Source organism: Hyposmocoma kahamanoa, unplaced genomic scaffold (genome assembly GCF_003589595.1).
Source record: "Hyposmocoma kahamanoa isolate Upper Pololo Valley unplaced genomic scaffold, ASM358959v1 101, whole genome shotgun sequence".
NCBI classification, from domain to species: domain Eukaryota; kingdom Metazoa; phylum Arthropoda; class Insecta; order Lepidoptera; family Cosmopterigidae; genus Hyposmocoma; species Hyposmocoma kahamanoa.
This window is the reverse complement of record NW_020653333.1, coordinates 691,534-714,083: the sequence shown is the minus strand read 5'-3', so window position 1 is coordinate 714,083 and position 22,550 is coordinate 691,534. Positions and strand designations below refer to the sequence as shown.

The window sequence follows — 22,550 nt, the reverse complement described above, 5'->3', positions numbered from 1 at the left end:
TGCAATTTTACAACCTGTGCGTCATCAATGTCAATCGTAATTACAATAAACCGCGACAACAATTAACCGAATCATTAATTTGATTTTTGGGAATAAACAAAACGTCAAACGTTATTTTCATCAAAATTAAACTAAGCCGCATAGAGTTCGACATTTTCATGGATATCGAATTTCATTGACGCTTCAAAGCGCAAGTTAAGAATTTTTTAAATACAAACTCAGCATTTTATAACGTTCGCAACGGTGTTGCATTTTTATAATATAGAGGTAGGAGCAGCTATCTCGTCATCATTGATAATGGCGGTTTGGCAACGTCGCGTCGCCTCGCTCACCTGGCCATACCTGCGCAGTGTCAACCAACAGGGGGGCAGCGAGCGGCAGTCGATTCGCCGACCCGACAGGCACGCTCGTTTCATACAACCTCTTTTTTAAATTCCTCAAAATATTGTATAAAACCGACAAATTCGAATTATCGGACTTAGATTCGCCGGAAAGCAGTGTTTAAAAAATTGTGTTTATGTAGCGCCGTGGAACTTACAAAATTTCAATTTGGAAATCGTTCATTGACACCGATCGCCAAAAAGTACTTTGTGACTGGAATAGACTAGGTTATTTGGATTCGTGTTCCAAACAAAATGCTGTGATGTGAGTTCCAGATTTTCACCTGTAGCGGAAACGGCTTACGTAGACGAGTAGCGGTAAACGGTAAAACAGCGTCCGCGCCACACGCGAGTTCTTGTTCTGTTGAGTAACCGTCGGGTTTCTAAAAAAGTGCTTTCGACTCATTTATACACAAACATTTCGGTGGACTTTTTTTAAGCGTCGAATCGTAAGTGTACTTGTACAGTTCCATCATTAATAGTTGAGGACATATCCCGTTAGAATTCCTCATCTGTATGGTCAGTGCGTGATCTCTGTAGCTCCAGTCGTCATAGATTTATTAGCGCCCGGTTTTGGTAGATGATGCCTAAGTAGGTGAACCCTCCGTGAGACATTAGTGTTTTTGTTGAAGGGAGTTTCGTGTTGGTAGTTTTGAGTGCATGGCGCGATGATCAGCGGAGGCTGGGTGTGTGCCCTGCACGTGCGCACCGCCGGCCTGGGCGGCGCCGCGCTCGGCTCCGATGAGGAGGAGATAGTCTACCTCGCCTATGTCGTCATTGATGTCCTCACCAATCAGGTAAATTTCAACTATGAATTGAATATCTACTAATAAAACTATTGAAGAAAAGAACAACAGGTAATAGACTGACGGGTATTTAATTAACATAATGGTAGGAGAATCCATTTGAGATTTTTCTTAATATTATTAATGTAGTCGTTTTGCACAAATCGATGCTATCTTGAATACACTCAAAATAAGACGTCTAATGTCGACGACAATGCCATTACAAAAACAAAATCTTAGTTTAATGGTTTACATAATGATTTTAAACCAAAATGGCATAATAGCATTAAAAACATTGAAAAGCTAAAACGAAGTTTTAATTCGTACCGTTAGCAACTTTACTTCAAACCCACACATTTAATACAATAAATAAATAAATAAATTGACTTCAAAATACGTTATAATCCTGTACAACATTTCGGAAACACGTTACAGAAACGAATTTAATTACATAAAAGAATAAACATAATAATATGCAAGTTACAGTTTTGCAGATAAAAATGTAAACACAAATAAACCACGTACAGAATGATAACCAGTTTCTAAGCAAATAAACTTGTTGCTAGAGTACAACTTATTTTATACGAGTTTATTACGTGTAATAAGAAATGTTGGTAACTAACTGTTAGTTGTATTGTTCACTTGTTTGGGCTTTATATTGTCATGAACGTGTTTTATTTAATCTTGTTTCAACTATCTTCCATTAAAATTAGACTTATCTATGTTGGTCGTAGTTGTTGTAGTTATAATAAATGTGGTTAGGTTTGTCATAGGATAGGTTCATCGTCATGAAACCTTCATATTATGTTCGCCAGTTGCCTCTAAAGATAAGGTTTAGGCCCAGCGAAAGCGAGTTGGGGACTTCTCACATTTTCGCGATGTTACCTTTCACAGAGGTATTAGTACTGAATATTCATAATTATTAATAATTATCATAATTACCTAACACTAAATGTTTTAGAGGTTATCCCATGATGAACTGATAACACACAGAATAAAAAACAAACTATCTATGGATTGTAATAGATAATATCGAATTGGCGACACGTATATATAATACCGTGACTGGTTGATTCACTGTTATTTATTAATCGTTTTTTTAGGTTACACGCTACAAAGTTCTAATTTTTCAAAGATTTCGGCCTTCGCACTGTTTTTCATAGGCTTTGATCGATAATAATCATTGGATAATAATAATTCTATAGTCCGGACACCCTTTTGAGCCCCAGGAAGCAGGTCAAAAGTCCTTTGCCGCAGTCAGTCTTTTCCATAAATTAAAATTAAATCAAGGCAATTAAACAGTATAATTCCCAAATACAATAGAACTTATTCACTCCTTGTTCATCAATATTAAAGCAATGTCATTCCTATTATGCTATTTTATCGTTTTAAAATGTTTATATTGCTTTTATTATAATGGTTAGAAGATAATATTGACGACTACTGCGGTGACCTACAAACCACATTAAATAAAACCTAGTAATTAGATCGGAATCGAGTGATTATGGTAATCGAAGGCAAATATCGTGATTAAATTAGTAATTTGCCACTCGGCCGCGACTTAAACATGTTCATAGATCATAAACGCGCTCTGTAATATCTGTGTTGCGATTATAAGTTTTTCGAAGGATCGAAAGAAATCCTGGAGATGGGTTTAAGCCCTCCATGTGTATTACTACTGTAGAGGTATTGCGAACGCCCATCGAACGCCAAACCACCGACAACCGCATGGAAAGTTCTCCTTTTTTAGAAAGGCCATGGTCGTTTGTGGTATGTTGAGGTGAAAATTAACATTTAGGTATTCAAAGGTACTGAATACTCATTTTTTATTTCGAAGTATAATGGACACTAAAAGAAAGTTGAAATATGAAATTACAGCCTCGTTCGCAGTCTCGCTAAACAAAATAGTTCTTTTTTTATATATTAACACAAGAAATTCCATCACAGTTTTTCCGGTAAAAAAATATCAAAGTTATCATTACAAAAACAATTTGATAATACAGATAATTTCGGGCTCTATCGAATATATTACATGTCGGCGTCTCACTTAAGTGATGATAAGTGATTCAGCTTTGGTAGAAGCATTAGTACGTAGAAAATAATTAAGTCATTGTTAATTATGTATTTCTGGTTAGGTAAGTGCTGAAGTCTTACAATTCAGCAGATTTCGTTTTTAGTAGTAGCAGAGCTCCTTGGGAAAAAGTTCGTCCAGGGAAGTACTGCCATTCAGAGATGGGCAAGCACCCGGGTTTCAATCCGGCGCTTTGTTAACGCCGGGCTTAAATCGGGTTAAAACACAATAATGCCCGTAGTCGAGGGCAAAAACTATTTACAACCACTTAAATATATGAGGGGTGTGTGGCGGCAAAACACCAACTTAATGTCCCAAAAAGTCATCCTCACCTGCACGTGGTGCAACCTGCAGACAAACGAACGAGGCTCTGGCGACCGAAACCGATGGCGGTATATCCATCTACAGGCCGAGTCCTAAGTACCCTGGTCAGCGGCGGACAGCAGCGCTGTTGACGCCAGACTTGGCTCTGCGCTCACCAACCCGTTTGCCCAGCGTGGTGAGTATGGGCATTAACCCCCAAATTGTCAAAGCCAAGTAAGAAGCGGCCCCCAGTTCCCGGCCGTTTTACTATTCCGGGCCAAGGCAGCGGCCTCGGTAACGGTAAGACAGGGGGTGCGAAGAATCACCGGGTTACGGAAGGCTGCCACAAATTGACCTTGGCAACGTACAACAGACGCAGTCTGCGGCTGGACGAAAGTTTGATGCAACTCGAGGTGGAACTAGAGAAAATAAGTTCGCATGTGATAGGGTTGTCTGAAGTTCGAAGACAGGGGGAGGACACGACTATTCTAGAATCTGGCCACACAGAAAAAAAGGATTTCTACTAATAAGAAAGAGCAATTTCTCAAAATATTTGCTAATTCTGAAAAACTATTTATTAAAAGTAATAAAATATTGTCATTACAAAAATACTGCTTATCTTTTTCTAATACAATTTTACTCTTAACTTTATTCTAACTTTGAGACAAATACGTTCACTTCAAGATTTTATTTCATTTCTAATCAATTAATTGGACATTACTTACATCAACAAATTTTTACGTCTAACATCAAATTTAAATAATCTTAAATGAATTCAAAATTTCTTGGGTGTATTTTAAGAAAATATATTCTTAAACAAAAAAAGAAGTAGTTTTCTATTCAGATTAATATTCTAAATTGTAGAGTATATTCTTAAAGCAAGAGGTTAGCTAGAGTATATTCTTTAAGTAATTTGGTTACAGCATGAAATCAAACTACACTTGTAACAAGCACAACTTTAACATGCAATTAGTTCCATTACGCCACTGCTAGATGGCATTAGTTGTACGAGTACTCTCGTACTCTGAAACGCGCTATCGTTTTGTTAACTTCAATAGTATAAAGTTATCTCATATACATATTTGGAATTGTCAGTGCTTTCTGTCGCTGTAGCATTTATACGGCACTGAATGGTCCTCAAGTATTTGAGAAGATTCCGTCCTATATCTGCTACTTTAAGGTTTGTCACTGAACCGTGTGCTTTCACGCCAGTGAGACATACTGTTGGGTCCATAACCCTGTAAATTTACCCTTTTTAATATTAGAAAACATAAAGCTTCAGTTATAATTATAATGAAGTACCTTTCAATTTTTAATTTTTTTTTTTTTTCAAATCAAAATCGGACATTTCTAATAACAAATAAATATTTTATAGGAAATGAAACTATTTTTCCGGATTTAAATCGCGTATATTTGTTTTTTCAAACAAACCGACGTTTCGGCCCCTTTACAGGTCCCATGGTCACGGTTGATCATGAATCCTGACTTGAGCATTGAGTAGAGTTCTAGAATACGATCCATACATTGGATAACTCCTGCACGTTGTTACGGGGAACTTTGTTGACAAGGAACCCTACGCCTCCTTGAGATAGTTGGTCGCCCTCTCGACAGTAGAACACGTGCACGGTAAAAACAGATTACTTAGAAAAAGACAAAATTCTTTTTATGAAGACAAATTTATTAAATCCAACAAAACGATCCTCTCCATATAAACGCTAGAGAATAATTACTTGATAATAGTAAAAAAAGTCTCAAAAGTGTATTTTAGTTACAAGACAGAAATATTTAATACAAGAGCAAATTCATTTACTTCAAGTCACAAAACCACTCTCACAAAATATTTATTTTTCCGGATTTAAATCGCGTATATTTGTTTTTTCAAACAAACCGACGTTTCGGGCCCTTTACAGGTCCCATGGTCACGGTTGACTGAGGTGGTACAGTCTTCAACCAGTTATGTCCAATATTAATGCAAACCACCCTATTTTTTCACTATAGTTATAATAGTTATTAATTAAATAACTTATTTTTAATTTTACAAAGAAAACATTCCAATGCACGCATTAAGTTTTACAAATTATTTTATTGAATGAATTTTTATTAAGTTCAATTTATTGTTATTAATTAATAATATAAATTAAAATAAACTAAAACATATTAATTAGTACTGCAGTCTTATGTCTGTTTGGGATTTTTCATTAGAGGCAATACTGAATCCCAAACTGGTGGTACGGAGAAACCATCTTCCTTATTGAAATTAGGATGTTTGGGTAAATAACGGAATTCTTTTGCAAGGACCTGGGGTTTGTCAAACTTCATTAAATGTGTAAATCCATAATATGCTCGCAGACTGCAGACTTGTTTACGCGACAGTGTTTGACATCAGCTATATGTTCTTTAACGCGGGTACAAATACTTCGCTTCGTTTGTCCAATATAAGAGAGACCGCACTCACAGTCAAGCTTGTAAACTCCTGCATCCTATAAGGGGATGTTACATTTCACGGGTCTCAGGAACTGAGAAATCTTCCTCAGGGGCTTGAAATAGGTCTTGATAGATGCACGCCTGAGAACTTTTCCGATCTTGTCTGTAACACCACTCACGTAAGGTAAAATGGCAGGTCTTCGCTCGACTATTGGTGGTTTCACACGGGGCCTGCGGCATTGGCGTGGAATCTTCAACTTATTCGCATGTAGGACTTGCTTTATATGCTGAAGTTCCCTGCCAGATGATTACTATCGCAGACACCATGTGCTCTCTGAAACAAAGATTTGCTCACGGTAGCTAACTGGCTAGGATGGTGATGACTCATCATTGATGAGAATTGCCATTGAGATACCTATCTGTATGGGTTTTCTTCCGAAATACTGTATGGCCTAAGATGTTATTAGGATTTCTTTTAATGAAAACATCTAAGAAAGCTAAAGTACCACAATTCTCTTGTTCCATAATAAATTGGATCTTAGGACTAAAAGAATTGTGATGGTCCAAGAAATAAGGTATGCTATCTTTAGGTAATATTGTGAAAGTATTATCAACGTACCGTTTGAAAATCTTCGGCCTAGCGGGGGCCATGGGTAAAACTCGCTCCTCGAAGTCTTTCATGAAGATATCGGCAACAACGGGAGACACCGGGGAGTCCATCGCTATACCGTCAATTTGTAAGTAGAATTCATTATTCCACAACAGATAGCCTGATGTTAGGCAGTGTTCTAATAATTCTGCATATTCAATGGACATATTGTGTTCCCTTGGCTTTCTACGTACAATTTCAATGCAGTGTTTTACTGGTTGTACAGGTTTTTGTTTATAATGTCAAATGACGTGACGAACAAGTCGTGCACCTGATGGTAAGTTACAAGCCTGTCCATAACAGTTGCAGTGCCACTCAGAGCTTTAGATCGCAAAGATCTGAAGGACACTGCCGCTGCGCACGTCACCCTGAGACATAAATAGACAAGTCTCATGGGCCTGTAATTTCACCAGCACCTTGCCCTTCTAACCCGGAAGACAGTAATGTAAAAAGAAATAGGTAAGGTGGCAGTACTACCCTGGACGAACTCTTTCACAAGGAGCTCTACTACTACTAAAAAAGGTATATGCGCCGACGTCGACATATTCGGACAGTGAGGTCAATGCCATAGGGGGAGTGCGCGAATGCGAGGGACCGTGCATCGCACAACACTGTATTGGACGGCTGAGACGGATTGTCTCAGGGTGACGGGCACAGCAGCAGTGCCCCGTCAGACCTTCGCGATTTAAGGCTCTGAGCCGTTCAGAGCCGTAACTCGCAAAGATGTCTGAGCGTCACTTCAAACGTTATGAGCTGGCGTGTTGCTTACCACCAGGGGCACAACTACATCTTATTTATCCCGTCACTCGGTATAATAAAAAAATATTTTTAAATCTTTGATTTGTTTACTACTTGTAGACCCTGTAAAATCGTGGTCAAATATCAACAAAAAAAAAACAAAAACATCAATAACACGTATTTCTTGCACGTATGAATAAAAAAAATTGTGAAGGAAACAGATTTCGCTATAATTGATGTGTGGTGTGGTTAGGGTTGCCAACCATACTTGTAAATAATGCAATATCGTTAAAAACAAATTCGATTCCATTCCGTTCATAACTCTCAAATTAAACCACTTAAAGTAACAAATAATAGAAGGAACTTCCAACTTTGCATAGAACTAATTAAACTAGATAGTTGTGGAAGTTACGCCAGTGAAAAGGCGCTGGCTCGGCAGAAATGCCGAGGTTGCCCACGACTCTAGTATTCTGGTATTTTGTTTCTCCTAGAAATACATAGACATGCTTTATTTTTACCCTGTGTTTCAGTTTGTGGGTTTTATACAGGCTGTATATTTGAAAGTGGGACATACTTATAGAGTGCGTTATATTCCTGATTCTCAACCCAAAGAAATAATAAACTAATGAACTTAAACTTTACAAAAAATATTTTTTTTAATTTTTTTATCGACTACTACTTGAGCACAACATTAGTTATCGAAATCTATGCACATCACTATTATTGCTCCGACGCAGCGGCGAAAAGCAAAGCACAGGTCGGGGGTGAGGACGGGACGCGGGCGCATACGCGAAATTTTTCAGTCCACGCGCGACCTTGATCTAACGAAGACACGTAAATTATTTGTCCTTCCGCTCGCCCGATCGCCGCAAAATGGGTATTTATTCTAACGTGGAATTGACTGAGATGGTGCGACTTTACGCAATATTAGTGTGAGGCAAGCTATTGAAATGTTCCCAAATCGGAGTTTACGCGAAAGAGGTGAACAGTGTCGAAGCGTTGCGTGAGAGGATTATCTCAGCATTTTATACTGTGAGACAAAATGTGTTTGTGTTGTACAATTTAAAACAAAATTTACTATGCCGTGCTAGACTATGAATTGTGGAAAACGGTGGACATTTTGAACACTTGCTCCGTACCACGTAAGTGTAAATAAACTGTAAATAACTAAAAAATCAATCATTGTAATTAATTTGATTTCACATTTTTAACTACGCCAAAAACCTCAATTCTTATTAAATGATAACTACTTACTAAAACATTTCGATGATAGTTCAAGTAAAAAACAATTAACATAACCTAAAACGTAAATGTGAAATCATTGTTATTGTTGCTGTCTCACTCGGCGCTCGCTTGGTAGCATTCCCATTACACTCGAAATTAAGCGTAAAGGGAATCGGTTTATTCCTATCTACACTTCAAAACACATTTGTTGATTTATTTTTTGTTCTATCCCATATCCTAATTTTATTTTAGTCTATGTTAAGTTGTAACATGATTTACTATGACATGTATGAATATGTCTCACTTTCAAATATACAGCCTGTATATAAAAAATATGCTTAGTCAAGCCAAGAATGCCGTAGGCATTGTACAGGTGTGCATGCTCCATTGTCAACCTAATCGTCACTCGTCATCAGGTGAGATGCAGGGCAAATGCGCACTTATTTTATCCGTAAAAAAATCCGATTATTACGTTGTCGTAAAGACAGATTGATATGTTTTTTTACAATATAAAGTGGATTTAAATGTCTTTGAACAATCATCAGTCAGCAGATGAATTAATAAATGCTAATCGTCGGGAAATAAATAGAATTGTTTTTTTATTATCTTCACTGAAGCGAGCATGTTGGTATGTTGAAACACTTTTTTCATATTCGAATTTAGTCATAGAAGAAATATATAGAAAAGCAAAAGTTTGAGTGATTCAATGTTAACATAGGAGATTTTATATCATGTAGCACTATTTTAAAACAATTGCAAAAATCATTAGATTTAAATCCGGAAAAATAGTTTCATTTATTAATAGCACAAACATTGACAAGTATTATAGATTTGAAAAAAGAACACTGGATTGAAATATGAGTTTATTTTGAAGAATATTTTAATGACTTAATACACACTACACTTTGTACCTGCCATTTCAGCGGCAACTGAAATAGTTTTCTCAGTTTGTAGGGCTAGCGTGATAGGGGGCGACTTGCGCGAGAGCGACATAAAGCGCGAGATACTGCTATACTCCCACAGATAATATCTCGCGCTTCTATGTCGCTCTCGCGCATTTCGCGCCTTATCGTGCTAGCCCTACTGGTATTTTCCTCTATTACGAATCTGCAACCGCGTAAAAAATTTGAAAATATTGTATGGTAAATTGTCAGCGTTTCTGGCACAAAAGCACATTTCGTGTACAGATATATATATATATACCCTGTTCTTAGCGACAACTGTCACTGTAAACTCATTGTTTAGGTACTGAAGAACGTGAAATAGCGGAAAGAGAATCGGAACATCAATGAAAATAATGAATAACGAGCCTGTGATATATTTTAACCTGAAAGTAGTAAATCATGCAAGTGTTTAAAAATGACCAACTAATATTTACATAAAGTACATAGGGCGTACTATATAACTTTCCGGAACTGGCCACTTAAATAAACAATATTTAAAAAGTAATTACAACATTTGAAAATGGAACTCTTTGGCTCTGGAATACAGTTTATTTCATCTGACTGTCACTTGTTTTTACATTGTGGCGTCATTTTAGAAATTGGTTGTCTTCATCACCATGGATTTAACTCATGAAAATTTTCGTCAGCGGAGCTTCCCTCGGCTACAAACTGCTTTTGACGATGAAGCACCATGCAAGACGACTATTTTTAGCTGGTTTGCAGAATTCAAACTCGGTCGTGTGAATCTCAGTGACGAATTTAGTGATGGTCGCCCGTCCACTGCTGTGAACAACAAAAACATCGATGCTGTGCGCCGTATGATTAAAACAGACAGGCATGTGACATACAATGAGATTCGACGTCTTTAGGCATAGGCATGAGTCAAATACAATCAATACTACACAAACATTTGGGTGTGAAAAAGCTGTGGTCTCGGTGGATCCCACACAATTTGACCGAGACTCAAAAACGGTTCGCGTCATTTGATACAATGCTATGCTTACCAGATTCAACGAAGGGGCGTCAAATTTGGTGTGGAATATAATAACAGGTGACGAAACATGGGTTTATATTTACGATCCCAAAACAAAGCAGCAATCTAGCGTACGAGTCTTTCAAGATGAGACGAAACCAACTGAAGTGGCGCGCGTGCAAAGTGCCTCTAAGCGGAAGATTGCTTCATTTTTTAATAAAACTGGACACGTGACTGCTGTTGGTTTGGAGAGTCGTTGCACCGTGAATAGTGATTGGTACACGACCATTTGTTTGCCGGAAGTTATTGGCAAACTCCGTAAAAATAACCGTAAACGTCGTATCATCATGCACCACGATAATGCCAGTTATCACACGAACAGACAGACACATGAATTTTTGAAGGTGAACAGCGTTGACCTTATGAGCCATGCCGCGTACAACCCGACCTGGCACCTTGTGGCTTTTATTTATTTCCAAAAATTAAGAACCAGTTACGCGGTCAACGATTTTCATCACCTTAAGAGGCTGTCGAAGAGTATAAAAATATGTTTCAGAGATTGTCACAGAGGAGTGGCTAACGCTAACGGCGAATATTTTGAGAAACAATGAAGTTATTTCTGACCATTTATAATATTTTTTTCTTATTCGTTCCGGAACTTATAGCGCGCTACACGTATGATAAAACTCGCTTAATAATAAGAATTAAATATTGTCTAATTTTTTATAAAAGAAAGTAAGTGTACTTTTTATTTATTGTCTTGGAGATTAGTTAACCTTATTTCTCCTAAAAATAATTGACAACCCTGGACGGTGTAATGTTTTATATAGCTTTTTACCAAAAGCCAATAAAACACTCAATTATTCGTCTATGGACAAACTGCCATTTTGTTTGTTTAATTTTCCTAAAAATTGGACACGAGATTTTTTCTCGCGATTTTTTTCTTAAGCAGACCTCACGTTTCACAGATCATTTCATGGGTAAACGCCGCCATTGTTTTTTTGTATAATTGTAAATTATGTTTTTGAGTGCGGTGGCATGATCTATAGCTTTATTAGAACTGTGACATGGAAGTCGTACATAGTTGATATGTTATTTTGTTTACAATGTTAGTTAGATATGTTATGTGACATCTTGGTAGGTTTAGTTTGTAAAACAACTCTATGTTTTGTAAGTTTTTGAGGTAGGTAGACTATTAAAATTGTCGTATGTACGTGTACAGTAATCCTTGTCATATATCCGAATTTTTGTAATTGTATGTATAACACAATTGTATGTACACCACGTGGATAACATAGCATAGAATACAATTGCTTATATCACATTATACTAAATCACAATTATACAATGTAATACAAAGTCAAGGGATGATAAGATGATCATCACTAATATAAATAATAATAAATAGTTTAAACAAAATAGTAAAGTCGTTTTGGAATCAAGAAGAGGAAATAACTTGGAAAAGAAAGAATGAAAATGTTTAGAATTTTTATTTTAAAGGCGGAAATTTAAATGAAAAAACGTCGTTCCATATATGTGTCGCTTAACTTCAAACGAAGGTAACTCCAGCTGAAGTGATTTTGAGATATTTGAGAAAAAGAGATTCCAACCTAAATAAGCAGTTTCATAATAAAAAAATTGTTTTATCATGTAAAACAGATACTAAAAAGTTACATTTAACATTAAAAAGCATAAGCTATACGTAGAATAAAACGAAAAAATACGTTTTTAGTTTGGATTTACCTCCGCTTGATATAACTTGATAGGATTTAGCCATTATTGAACTAATAATGCATGGATTTACCCATATATGATAAAATTTTACTGGACTTACCAAGATTTGATAAAAACGACTCCTCAATAATTATACACGAGGGTTGTCAACCAAGCAGCTAATAATTTTATAAATACGTCAATACTATAGTCTGTTTTTTTTAGCAAGCGGGTAGTACCTATCGAAAATTTTCGTTGCTTGTGGTCAAAAACGAGTAGGTACCGTAAATTTTATTTGTTTTGCTATTGCTTCATACAGTCAGTTTTGCGTCAACAAAGGCCTCCCATCCCATCTCACTTTGTCAATATTGAGAATTGTGCGAGAGACTTACTCAGTACTCTTTGTTAAAAAAAAAACAGACTAAAGGTACGTTGAAATGAATGTAAACCACAATTAATGTAATAGTTTATTCAAATTTTTTATACAAAGGAAATACACAGTTTACTTTTTAGATTAAAACGAACACAAAGAAAAATCAATAAGGACCGAAACCGTTGACCAAAGAAATATAAAATTTTGTCCAAACCATTGCCGGCTTAGACAAAATTTAATATTTCTGTGGTATCATCTTCATTCTCAGACACTTCCAGGGGACGACCAACCACATTTTGACTACTAAGCACTCTTTTATAAAATTCTAGTTCCTGCAATAGTGGCCAATTTTGCCCAAAATGCGTTTCTAATAATTTACGGACATCGGCTAACTTAGCCTCTTGGACTGGAACACCAATAGGGAGTGCATCTGGGTTAAATGCTACGAAGCTTTGACCACGTTTAGTGATTGTTTTATCTGTTCCCGTATCAGAGTAATACGAGATTTCACCCCTTATTTTGATAATTTGGTTTCGTCCGTTACTTATAATAAACCTTTTGCATTTGGAAATATGAAAGTGGAAACTTTGAGTAGACTTCAAAATATTTCGGCACTGTGTTTTATAATCTAGAATAGGTACTTCTGTCCCTAGACGATAGACAGTTGCATGTTGTTCCACGATATCAATATACTCCTGAGGCCTAAGGATTGTTTCTTTCTTCCTAATTTGCTTTTCTGTTAGGGCAAATATCCTGTCCGATGGAAGAAACGAGTGTCCTGTTACTGGGAAAATTATTTCCACACGTTTTATTGTTCTGGACAAATGCAGCCAATGCATAATGGTTCCTAATAAGATTGAGTTTTTGTTTTGGCCCCCGCACCCGTCTGCCATTAATCGTATTGATGAAACATTAGTTAAATCCAGATTATTCAAGCAATGAATAACAGCTGAACAAATCTCGTTTGAGCCTTTGTGGGCAGTTTCTTCAGTCCATGTATAAGCAAAAACATTATCTTTGCAAAACGGATTACGTGAAGAACCTCTTACGATAGTGCAATTATAAAAATACAACTGCCGAGAATAATAAGTGGATTGATCTGGTATCTTTGGTAATGGCAAATTTTTTTGGCAGTCAAAAGAAAGAAGAATTTCGTCGTCTTCTTCTTTTTGAAGAAGTTTAAAAAAAGCTTTCGCGCGAAGTTTATGTACACGAAGCTCTGTCATAAGATTAACTTTTTCTGATGCTGTATTTTCTACCTTTATCCTTTCAGATAATTGTAGACACGTCGAACATACGTCTTGCCTGGGGCTACCAAATCCAATATTAAATTTTGTCACAAAAATATTGCGAAAGAAACTGAAACTAACGCCAAACCCCGGAACTGCTTGATCCATGTACATTTTCCATATTTTTTTAATATTTAATTCCGGGTGTAGGTATTGACGCTGTCTTACTTTTTCGCGGGCATAGTGAGTCTCCAGTGGTTGCAAGGTCTGAATGAAAGTGACGATAGCTTCTCTACGAGATCGGAAATCAAATGATTTTTTGTCACCACCACGATTTTCCACTGCCATACCACCCGTTTCAAAATGACGACGCAAAACACCATCAACTCTGCCTTTTTTTAAATTTAATATGCCTAAAAAGGCTTTCTTACAAACTGGAATCAATTTGTGGCTGATATTTTTGCGAATGAAGTACCGAGCGGACATTTTTCTAGCTGGTTTCCTTCCATTGACGGGGCGTCGTCTTTGAATATTTTGTGATTTGACATATTTTAAAATAAAATTGTCTTGCTTAATTTTATTTTGTGTTATATAGAATGAACGATGGAAAAAGAGAACGTCGTTGGAATTGAGCATTCCACATTGGTAAGCTTTAGTTTTATGTCCACATGTCGGTTTTTTTGGTGGCTGGTCATTTGAATATCTGAAATAAAATATTTTGTAAAACAAACGTATAATATTATGATTATTATTATTTTTTCCACAAAGCTATAATTTCGACAAACAGTTGAATAAGTATCTCTTGTAATGATTTTAGTCAGAGCTATCACCACGTAAACTAAACACATTAAGCACAAAAATCTATTTTCAATGCCAAAAAAACACCAACTGATTTAATACTAAATATGAGTATTATTAAGTCCATGCCCAGCAATAAACACCCAAAGTCAGTTTTTTTATATTATTAGAAATGTAAATATAAAACACAACATGCTGCAAAAAACTAAGTGAATAGGTAGTTAGTAGATAATTATAAATCAGTGCAGAATAAACCAGCGTAAAGTGCAGATATAACAACGATATTGGATTTGCAATTTTAGTAATTACCCTTGACATGATTGATCATCAATATAAAGTCGAAAAATATTTCACCAGCATCTGTAACACATTTCATAAATACATAAATCTTCGCAGATAATGATACACAGCCCTAGGGTAGACAGCCGACTGTATGTACTATACTGTCAAAACCTGTATACGAAAACCAAAGTAACTACTTACAGTTTTTTCGCCTTTTCCGCTTTCTTTTGTTTCATTTTAACGTTGCAACGTTTTCGGGCTTTACTCGGGGATACAATTTTCACCGAATTATCCATTATAATTCAATTAAGCTGAGTTAAACGAATAAAAAACACGCAGAGCCTTTGACTACCTTCGACGATGATGCGTCTTATGACGGCTAATGGTCGCCATATTGAAAGAATGCGCCACGTTGATTGGTTGAGGTGGATTTGTCTTCATTGGATAAAAATGGCTCGTAGGATTTGTCTCGGTTTGTTAAAAAAAGCATGATTTGTTTGACGTTTCCCTTAAAATGTGATCAGTTATCTTCGAATGTTAAAATGAAATAATTTGTATCTTTTTTTAAGCTTTCATTTGATACTAAAATGTCAAATATCTCATAAACTGGAGTTACCTTCGTTTGAAGTTAAGCGACACATATGAAAGTTATATTTTTGTGTTATCTATGAATCGTGGCTGTGTAGCAATCGATACCCATCAAACGTTAACTCGAAGACACATCACATCGTACGAAATAACGAAACAACCGCTGACCTCGGGTGACACTTTCTCTCATTTAGCTCTCTTCAATGCCCGACGGCCATTGACGGCCACACATGGAAATAAAAAGTAAATTAACTTGTATGGCAGGTAGGTGTAAACAATTTTACCACTTTTGTGGCTTTTTCGATGAATGCCGAAAGAGTGACTGTCATTTATTAAAACTATTACGTCACAGTGTTTTTTTTATTAATTTGAAGAAACTTTTTAAGTCACACTGGCAAAGATCAAGGACATTGTATTTGAAATATGCTTAATATAGGTACTTACTTTGAAGAAAAGAAAAAAGAATTAAGATGTAATGAAACTCTTTCAAACTCTTTGGAACGCTTTCCAATAGTATAGAAGGAAACAGCGTTGTAAATATCGGCTGCTCGCTGCTCCAGAGGAAAACCTAGTAAGGAACAATTTTTTGGATATAATTTTTGAACGGAATACTATTCCCGTAGTAAGTACTGACCTACTTACTTACTTATTGAGTCCGGTTCGTGATCAGCCAAAAATATTTTAAGTCACTTCAACCAATTCAAAACATAGCAAATATGTGACACTTACTAGGTTTAATGTAGTTTAAGTGCCTTGAACCAGGTATTTGAATTTGGCAATTTGTAGTTGCTGGCTGCGGTGGAGAAGGTTCTAAAATCTCTCACTAGGTGTCAATACCGAAAAATTCAGTACAAAGATCTTTAACAAAAACACATAGGAGAATTTCGACAACTCGATAACTTGGTTGTCATTGCTTTAATCGTGAATAATTTTAAAATTTGAATGACAACCCTTTCTGGCAAGTTCTTGTCGATATATTCTGTTCAAGCGCAATTGAAAAAATTGAAAATAATTCTATCTATTGGATACCTTCGATGAGTATCAAAATGGTGACCATAAAGATAAAATCCCACGAAAAAAATTTAGAAAATTAAAAACTATTGAACAAAAATTACAATCTAAGATCTGGTATGGCCAATAACATGCCTAACCTGTCCCGAAGGTCGCAAAATTTACTACGACAAAATTTACTATTAGATATGTTCAAATCATTGGCTATCTTGCTTTACTGCATTGGCTTTTTTCTACAAAAAACTTTAACAATCTTTGTTATTGATTTTAGCTCAGCTCATGGCTAACCTCTTTTCACATTTTAATTACTATAAGATAATAATTAATTATTACTTAATGCGTTTCAACGATCAAGATAAATAAAATCTCATGTTTTTATTGCGGAAGATGTTGTTATGCCATGATGTGTTAGATATAAAGTAAATAATTTCAAAATACTACAGAATTTGAATTTATAAAACTAACTTAGTTAAACATAGTTAAATTGCAAATGTTTATTTTTTTTTCTATACTACAAGCTGTAGCCATTCAGGTTTTTCAAGCAATTTTACTTAAAGCTTTTTGCTCAATCTTGACGTTGAGAAGTGCAGTGCTATTAAATTTAAAAATAAATCCATTTATAAGGCGGTAATGTAATGAAAAAGCTCATGGGCGTAATTTAGGACTTGATGATTATGACACTGTTTACGCGCAAGTGTGATGAAAAATCTATCTACTAACAATCTTTTAACAATGAACTATGTAAAGGTACCTAGCTTCACCGTTTATTTAAAAAAAAGAAAGGAGGTAAAATAAATTAAAGTGTTTTGATATTCTTTTTCGTCTTTTCTGTATTTTCGTCGCGAATAAAGTTCTAGTGAGAAAAGCTATATAAGAGGAACAAGAGGCAATGTTAGCAAAATGTGAAATATATTACTTTTAAAATAGATTAATGTTTTTTTAATTTTTCTATTATACATCTTCCTCTCTTTAGCCTTCTATTGTTTCCTTACATTGTTTGAGAAATGCACTATGTATGCCTCGGCGGGAACGAGGATTGCCTGACTTGTTTAATACATGGACGTGCTGGCGCTTGGCCTTTACTCGACCACCAAACCCCTACTTCCCTGCCTATACAATAATGTATTTATTATCTTGCTTCATAGATACATTATTTTTAAAAGTAAGTAATATGGTACTCAAAGACTTTTAAAGAATTGCTTTCAATATAGAATAACTTTCTGTATATATAATATTTATAGTACTTACCCTCCGTGTCCCATAGCCATGAGTCGTCTTGTGGGTATATTGATTACCTTATTACTTGTACCCTGTATTATGTGTTGCATTGGTTGTCCATCCTAAATTAAAATATAAATAAAATTACAAGAGCTGAGCTTAAGAGCGCACTAGCGATCTCTTCGAAGCGTCAGTCAGTGCTGGCTGCAAAAGTTCGGCAGGCATGGCGCTTTATTTGAAAATGTTTTATTTTTTAACTTCGATTATCGTTTCAAAATTAGAAACGTGATCAAGTCGAAATATTTCACGTGTTGCCAGCTCACTAAAGTAAACAGTAGTTCGATAACAATAGATACCGTATCGCTAATCATATGGTTCTGCTATACATGCACCTAAAATTATACATACTTAAATGATGTAACGCGCATGTGGAATATTTATCTTTTTGTATCTAAATTTTATATGCACCAATAATAAGCACAACGTTGTATTTTTTTGTAAAAATCGATCGATTTGGTCGAATGATAATAATGTTTAATTGATTTTTATACATCTTTATCTCTGCAGTTTTCATTAATTTTATTTTAAAACAAGTTAAATGGATAACTAAATAACTGACCGAATTTATTACACTGTTTGTTATGGAAAGAATATCGAACATTTTTTAATAATAGAAAACATTTTCCATACCGTTGCAAAACGCCCCCAGTTGCTTCCGAGGCTCCTCCAGCCCAGCTAAGACTCTTCTGCGCCCACTGGGGGGATATAGGGACCACTTTCAGAGACTCTCTAGAGATTGCTCTTCATAAATACACGTTTGTACACATTTATCCTTTACAACATTTATTTGAAACATCATAGTTAGAGCTTAGCTACATACATACATGTATGAAAGTTACTGTAGCCGATTATACACTATTACGCCATGCGTAAATCCACTATCTCCATCTTCACAATTTGGGGAAATTATCTAAATCTGTAGATAGATACAAAAATCTGCCCTAATTCTTGCACAAATAACGCATTTATAACAATTTACGGATTATATGATTAATTTCGCAATATTGCAAGTAATCATGACTTTTATAACATCGAAGTTCATCAAATTTTTATACAGGTTTTAATTACGCACATATTCGACTGTTCTAGAATAACGTTAACAAGCCGAGTGGCCAGTGTACCCTATTTTTTTTATAACACCAAGTGACAATATGAGCACGCCGTGCGTCTGGTGGTAAGCGACACGCCTGGCCATAACAGCTTCAATGCCATTCAGAGCTTTAAGTCACAAGGATCTGAGAGGCACTGCCACTGCGCCCGTCACCCTGAGACATAAGTGGACAAGTCACAAATGCCTGTGACTTCACTACCACCCTTACCATTCAAAACCGGAACGCAATAATGTTCAGTTTAATGCTTCGCGGAAGGAATAAGTCAGGTGGCAGTACTTCCCTGGACGAACTCCCCTTTCACAAGCAGCTGCTATCCAGAGTACTACTATATTTGAAAAAAAAAAAACCTGAATTATCTATATATGACACATATGTCGAATTATTTCTATTTCATTGTGACTTTTGTGTTAAGTTAATATAAAAATACGTGTTTCCATTTATTTTTTATATTGATGGGCATTGAAATTTTTTTATCTTGCCTAAGTGGGTTGTTAGCCAAAAAGTTGGCAACCTATGCTTTAGAAGTTGTCCCATTCTTCGCAGAGGAATCCGTCTTACGAATATACATATAACGATTTCAAGTGTAATTTACTTACCTATGAAATAAAAATTATTTCAGTTTAAGGTTCTATTTTCAATAAGGAATTTTGAGCTACTGGTTTTTTAATTAATCATGAAGCAATTTCCTTCTCTGCATTTATCTTCAATGCAATACAGTTAGTGTAGATATTGTAATCATTATGTAGTAGTTAAGAACGAAATATAATGAGCTGTATACAAATTCTTTCATAATTTTAGTTTTACTAAGGGTGTAGTCACACAAGCTGCATTCCGACTATAATATAGCAACTGCAAAGTAACATTTGGAATGCAGTTTACGCGACCGCATGCTTGCTCTTACTGCTGCGCACTGACTGTGTCCAAACGCATAAGAACAGCCATTCGCACCCGTAATATCATAAGGCTATTTCTGCAAAATGCCAACTTTTTAGGATAGAGGTTTAAAGATTCTACGAATGAAATTAGTCTATAACTTTTTATGTTTAAGTAGAGTAATAAAGTTGCACATTGTTATTAGATATGTTATTACTACATTGTGTATTAAGGGCGCTAAATAAGAAATTATAGAACGAGACCCTATTAGAATCCCGAAGTCGAAGTGTTCGTAATTCCTGTAGCTCCCGTGAAACATAGCTACAATATTTTTCATCACACTTGCACGTAAATAATATGATTGTATGCGGGCTAACTGGACTACAATGCTCCGAATAAAACCCCTTTTTCTTCTCATTACAACCATAGTCAAGTCAGCGTGCATGCAATCATACTATTTACGTGCAAGTGTGATGAAAACACAATTTGTTTCAAGTACTTTTTATGACTTTTATTAACCGACTTGAAAATAAGGAGGCCAATTCAACCTCAATTCGACTTTTTCTGCATGTATGTTACGCGATAACTCAGCATCTGTGGTCGGTGGCAAATTAGGCGTTTCACGTACTTTCCTGTAACCGATATTAATAAATGGGATATGGTACTTGTCAACTTATGTCTCAGGGTGACGGGCGCATGGCAGTGCCCCTCAGATATTTACGATTTAAAGCTCTAAGGGCACTGCAACTGTTATGGGTAGGCGTGTAGCTTACCATCAGGCGCACAACTTGTACATCCAGTCATCTGATATTATAAAAAAATGTATATTATACTTTACATAAAGTTGTGTAGAAGATATAATAAAAGGGCCCGTTAACACTTCAACATGTAATCTTATTTATGTCGTAACCAACAAGTTTACTAAAACTTTTCATTTTTGAAAATAAATTTGGTTTTTTTTTATACTAACGCGTTAGAATGACCGCGCACATTTTATATAACCGGGTTGTGCGTCAATTATAGGTAGGTACTAATGACTGGTGGTTGTAATACAGTCGCGGCGCCTGCATTTAAACTGCTTTCCTATACGTGATTTGCTGTTGCGATGCTATCGGAATGCAGCTCGTGTGACTGCGCTCTTACGAACAAACCAAAGGTCACAAAGCACTACGAATCTAGGGTAGTTATCTAGGCTTTGACGAATTCTTCTGTAATTACTAATTCTACGTTATTGACTGTCAAAATACTATATCTAAATATTTATAAGTTTGTTAGTTGTTTGTTTACTATTTGTTTAAGTTTATGGTCTTTGTTTGTGGCAGTTTTCTGAACGATTTTTTTTTCAATTGGGGGGATAAGCCAGGTCAAGTATGAAAGCAATGATGTGCGTTGATAAGGCTAAATATGTGTGTCAGTGGTCAGGATCGTAGCAAGTAAGCGTGAATTAGTATGTATGTATGTGAAATTCAGTGATCGAGAGACTCATCCGGTTTACGTTACTTTTTAATAAAATTGCACGCGTTAGGTACATTAATCTATCCAGTCTTTATTTCTTTTTTGCTCTACTGCCTGAAATAATATTATTAATTGCCATAGCTAAAATAAAAATTTGAAGGAATGAATGAATGAAAGAATGAAATATTCCTTATTGCACATTAAAATTACAATGATAACACAGAACAGTGATGTAGGTATCACAGATTAAGCCAATGTACAACGGGCAGCCTTATGACTAAGTAGCATTTTTTTCTAACTTGAGTTATTTTTAACCGACATCCTTAGAGGTGAAATATTTTCTTCAAATTTTTTCATAAAAAAAAGAATCATTGAAATCGGTTCACAAATATCGGAAGACTTGCATAATATACCTATACACACACAAAAATAGTCGAATTGAGAACCTCCTCCTTTTTTAAAGTCAGTTAAATAACAGTAATATACGTCAAATTGCCTAACGAAAAAAATTCTATATTTAGATGAATTTCAGTTTCAGTTAAAATAACACCTTACGTTCTTTCAGATAAGATTGGTTTTGATTAAATGTTCAGATATTTTTCAACATTTTAATATAACATCAAGTGACTGGACGACCAAGTCGTGCGCCTGGTGGTAAGCTACACGCATGTCCATAAGAGTTACAGTGCCACTCAGAGCTTTAAATGGCCAAAGATCTGAAGGGCACTACCATTGTGCCTGTCACCCTGAGACATAAGTTGACAAGTCCCATGTGCCTGTAATTTCACCAGCACCCTTACCCTTCAAAACCGGAAAACAGTAATGCTGACATTACTGCTTGGCGGCATAAATAGGTAAGGTGGCAGTACTACCCTAGACGAAATCTTTCACAAGGAGCTCTACTGCTACTAGAAACATTTATGCTGCAAAATGATGCTGACTGTTTTTTAATTATTGGCTTGGGCTGAGCTTAATCGGCGCTGACTAATCTACTTTCTAGAAAATATAGGTTACGGTTATGCTTGTCTGTCTAGGACATCTAATGAATCCTTGAATTTGTAGGATGTTATAATAGCCATGTTTGTATTACTTGCACGCGATTGTTCGTGCGTACATATTGCGAATAATTTTATGAGTACGTACAAATCTTCTTATTTTTTTGGGTCTTCGTAGATAGCGTTTGAACTAACGGTATTATTTTAAATTTTATTTTTTTAAACTGTTTCCCTTTAACTAAAGTTGAGGAAATTTTACTTTCATATGTGAATTGGGAAATCAAAGCTCCGTTAAGGAAAATAGGCTCGTTCGAAACTTATTTTTATTAGAAGAAATAGACACTATTTGGAT

General features: G+C 35.7%; 1 protein-coding gene across 1 annotated transcript in view; it reads left to right on the top strand.

The window, feature by feature from the left end:
* The first annotated feature begins 392 nt into the window (after positions 1-392).
* The window catches only part of LOC113231175 (RNA-binding protein fusilli), a 170,343-nt gene continuing 148,185 nt past the window's right edge, over positions 393-22,550 (top strand). Inside the window, exon 1 of the mRNA XM_026465366.1 lies at positions 393-1,177. Within this exon, the coding sequence (XP_026321151.1) occupies positions 1,049-1,177 (129 nt within the window). The 5' untranslated portion in view covers positions 393-1,048. The remainder of the gene's footprint in view (positions 1,178-22,550) is intronic.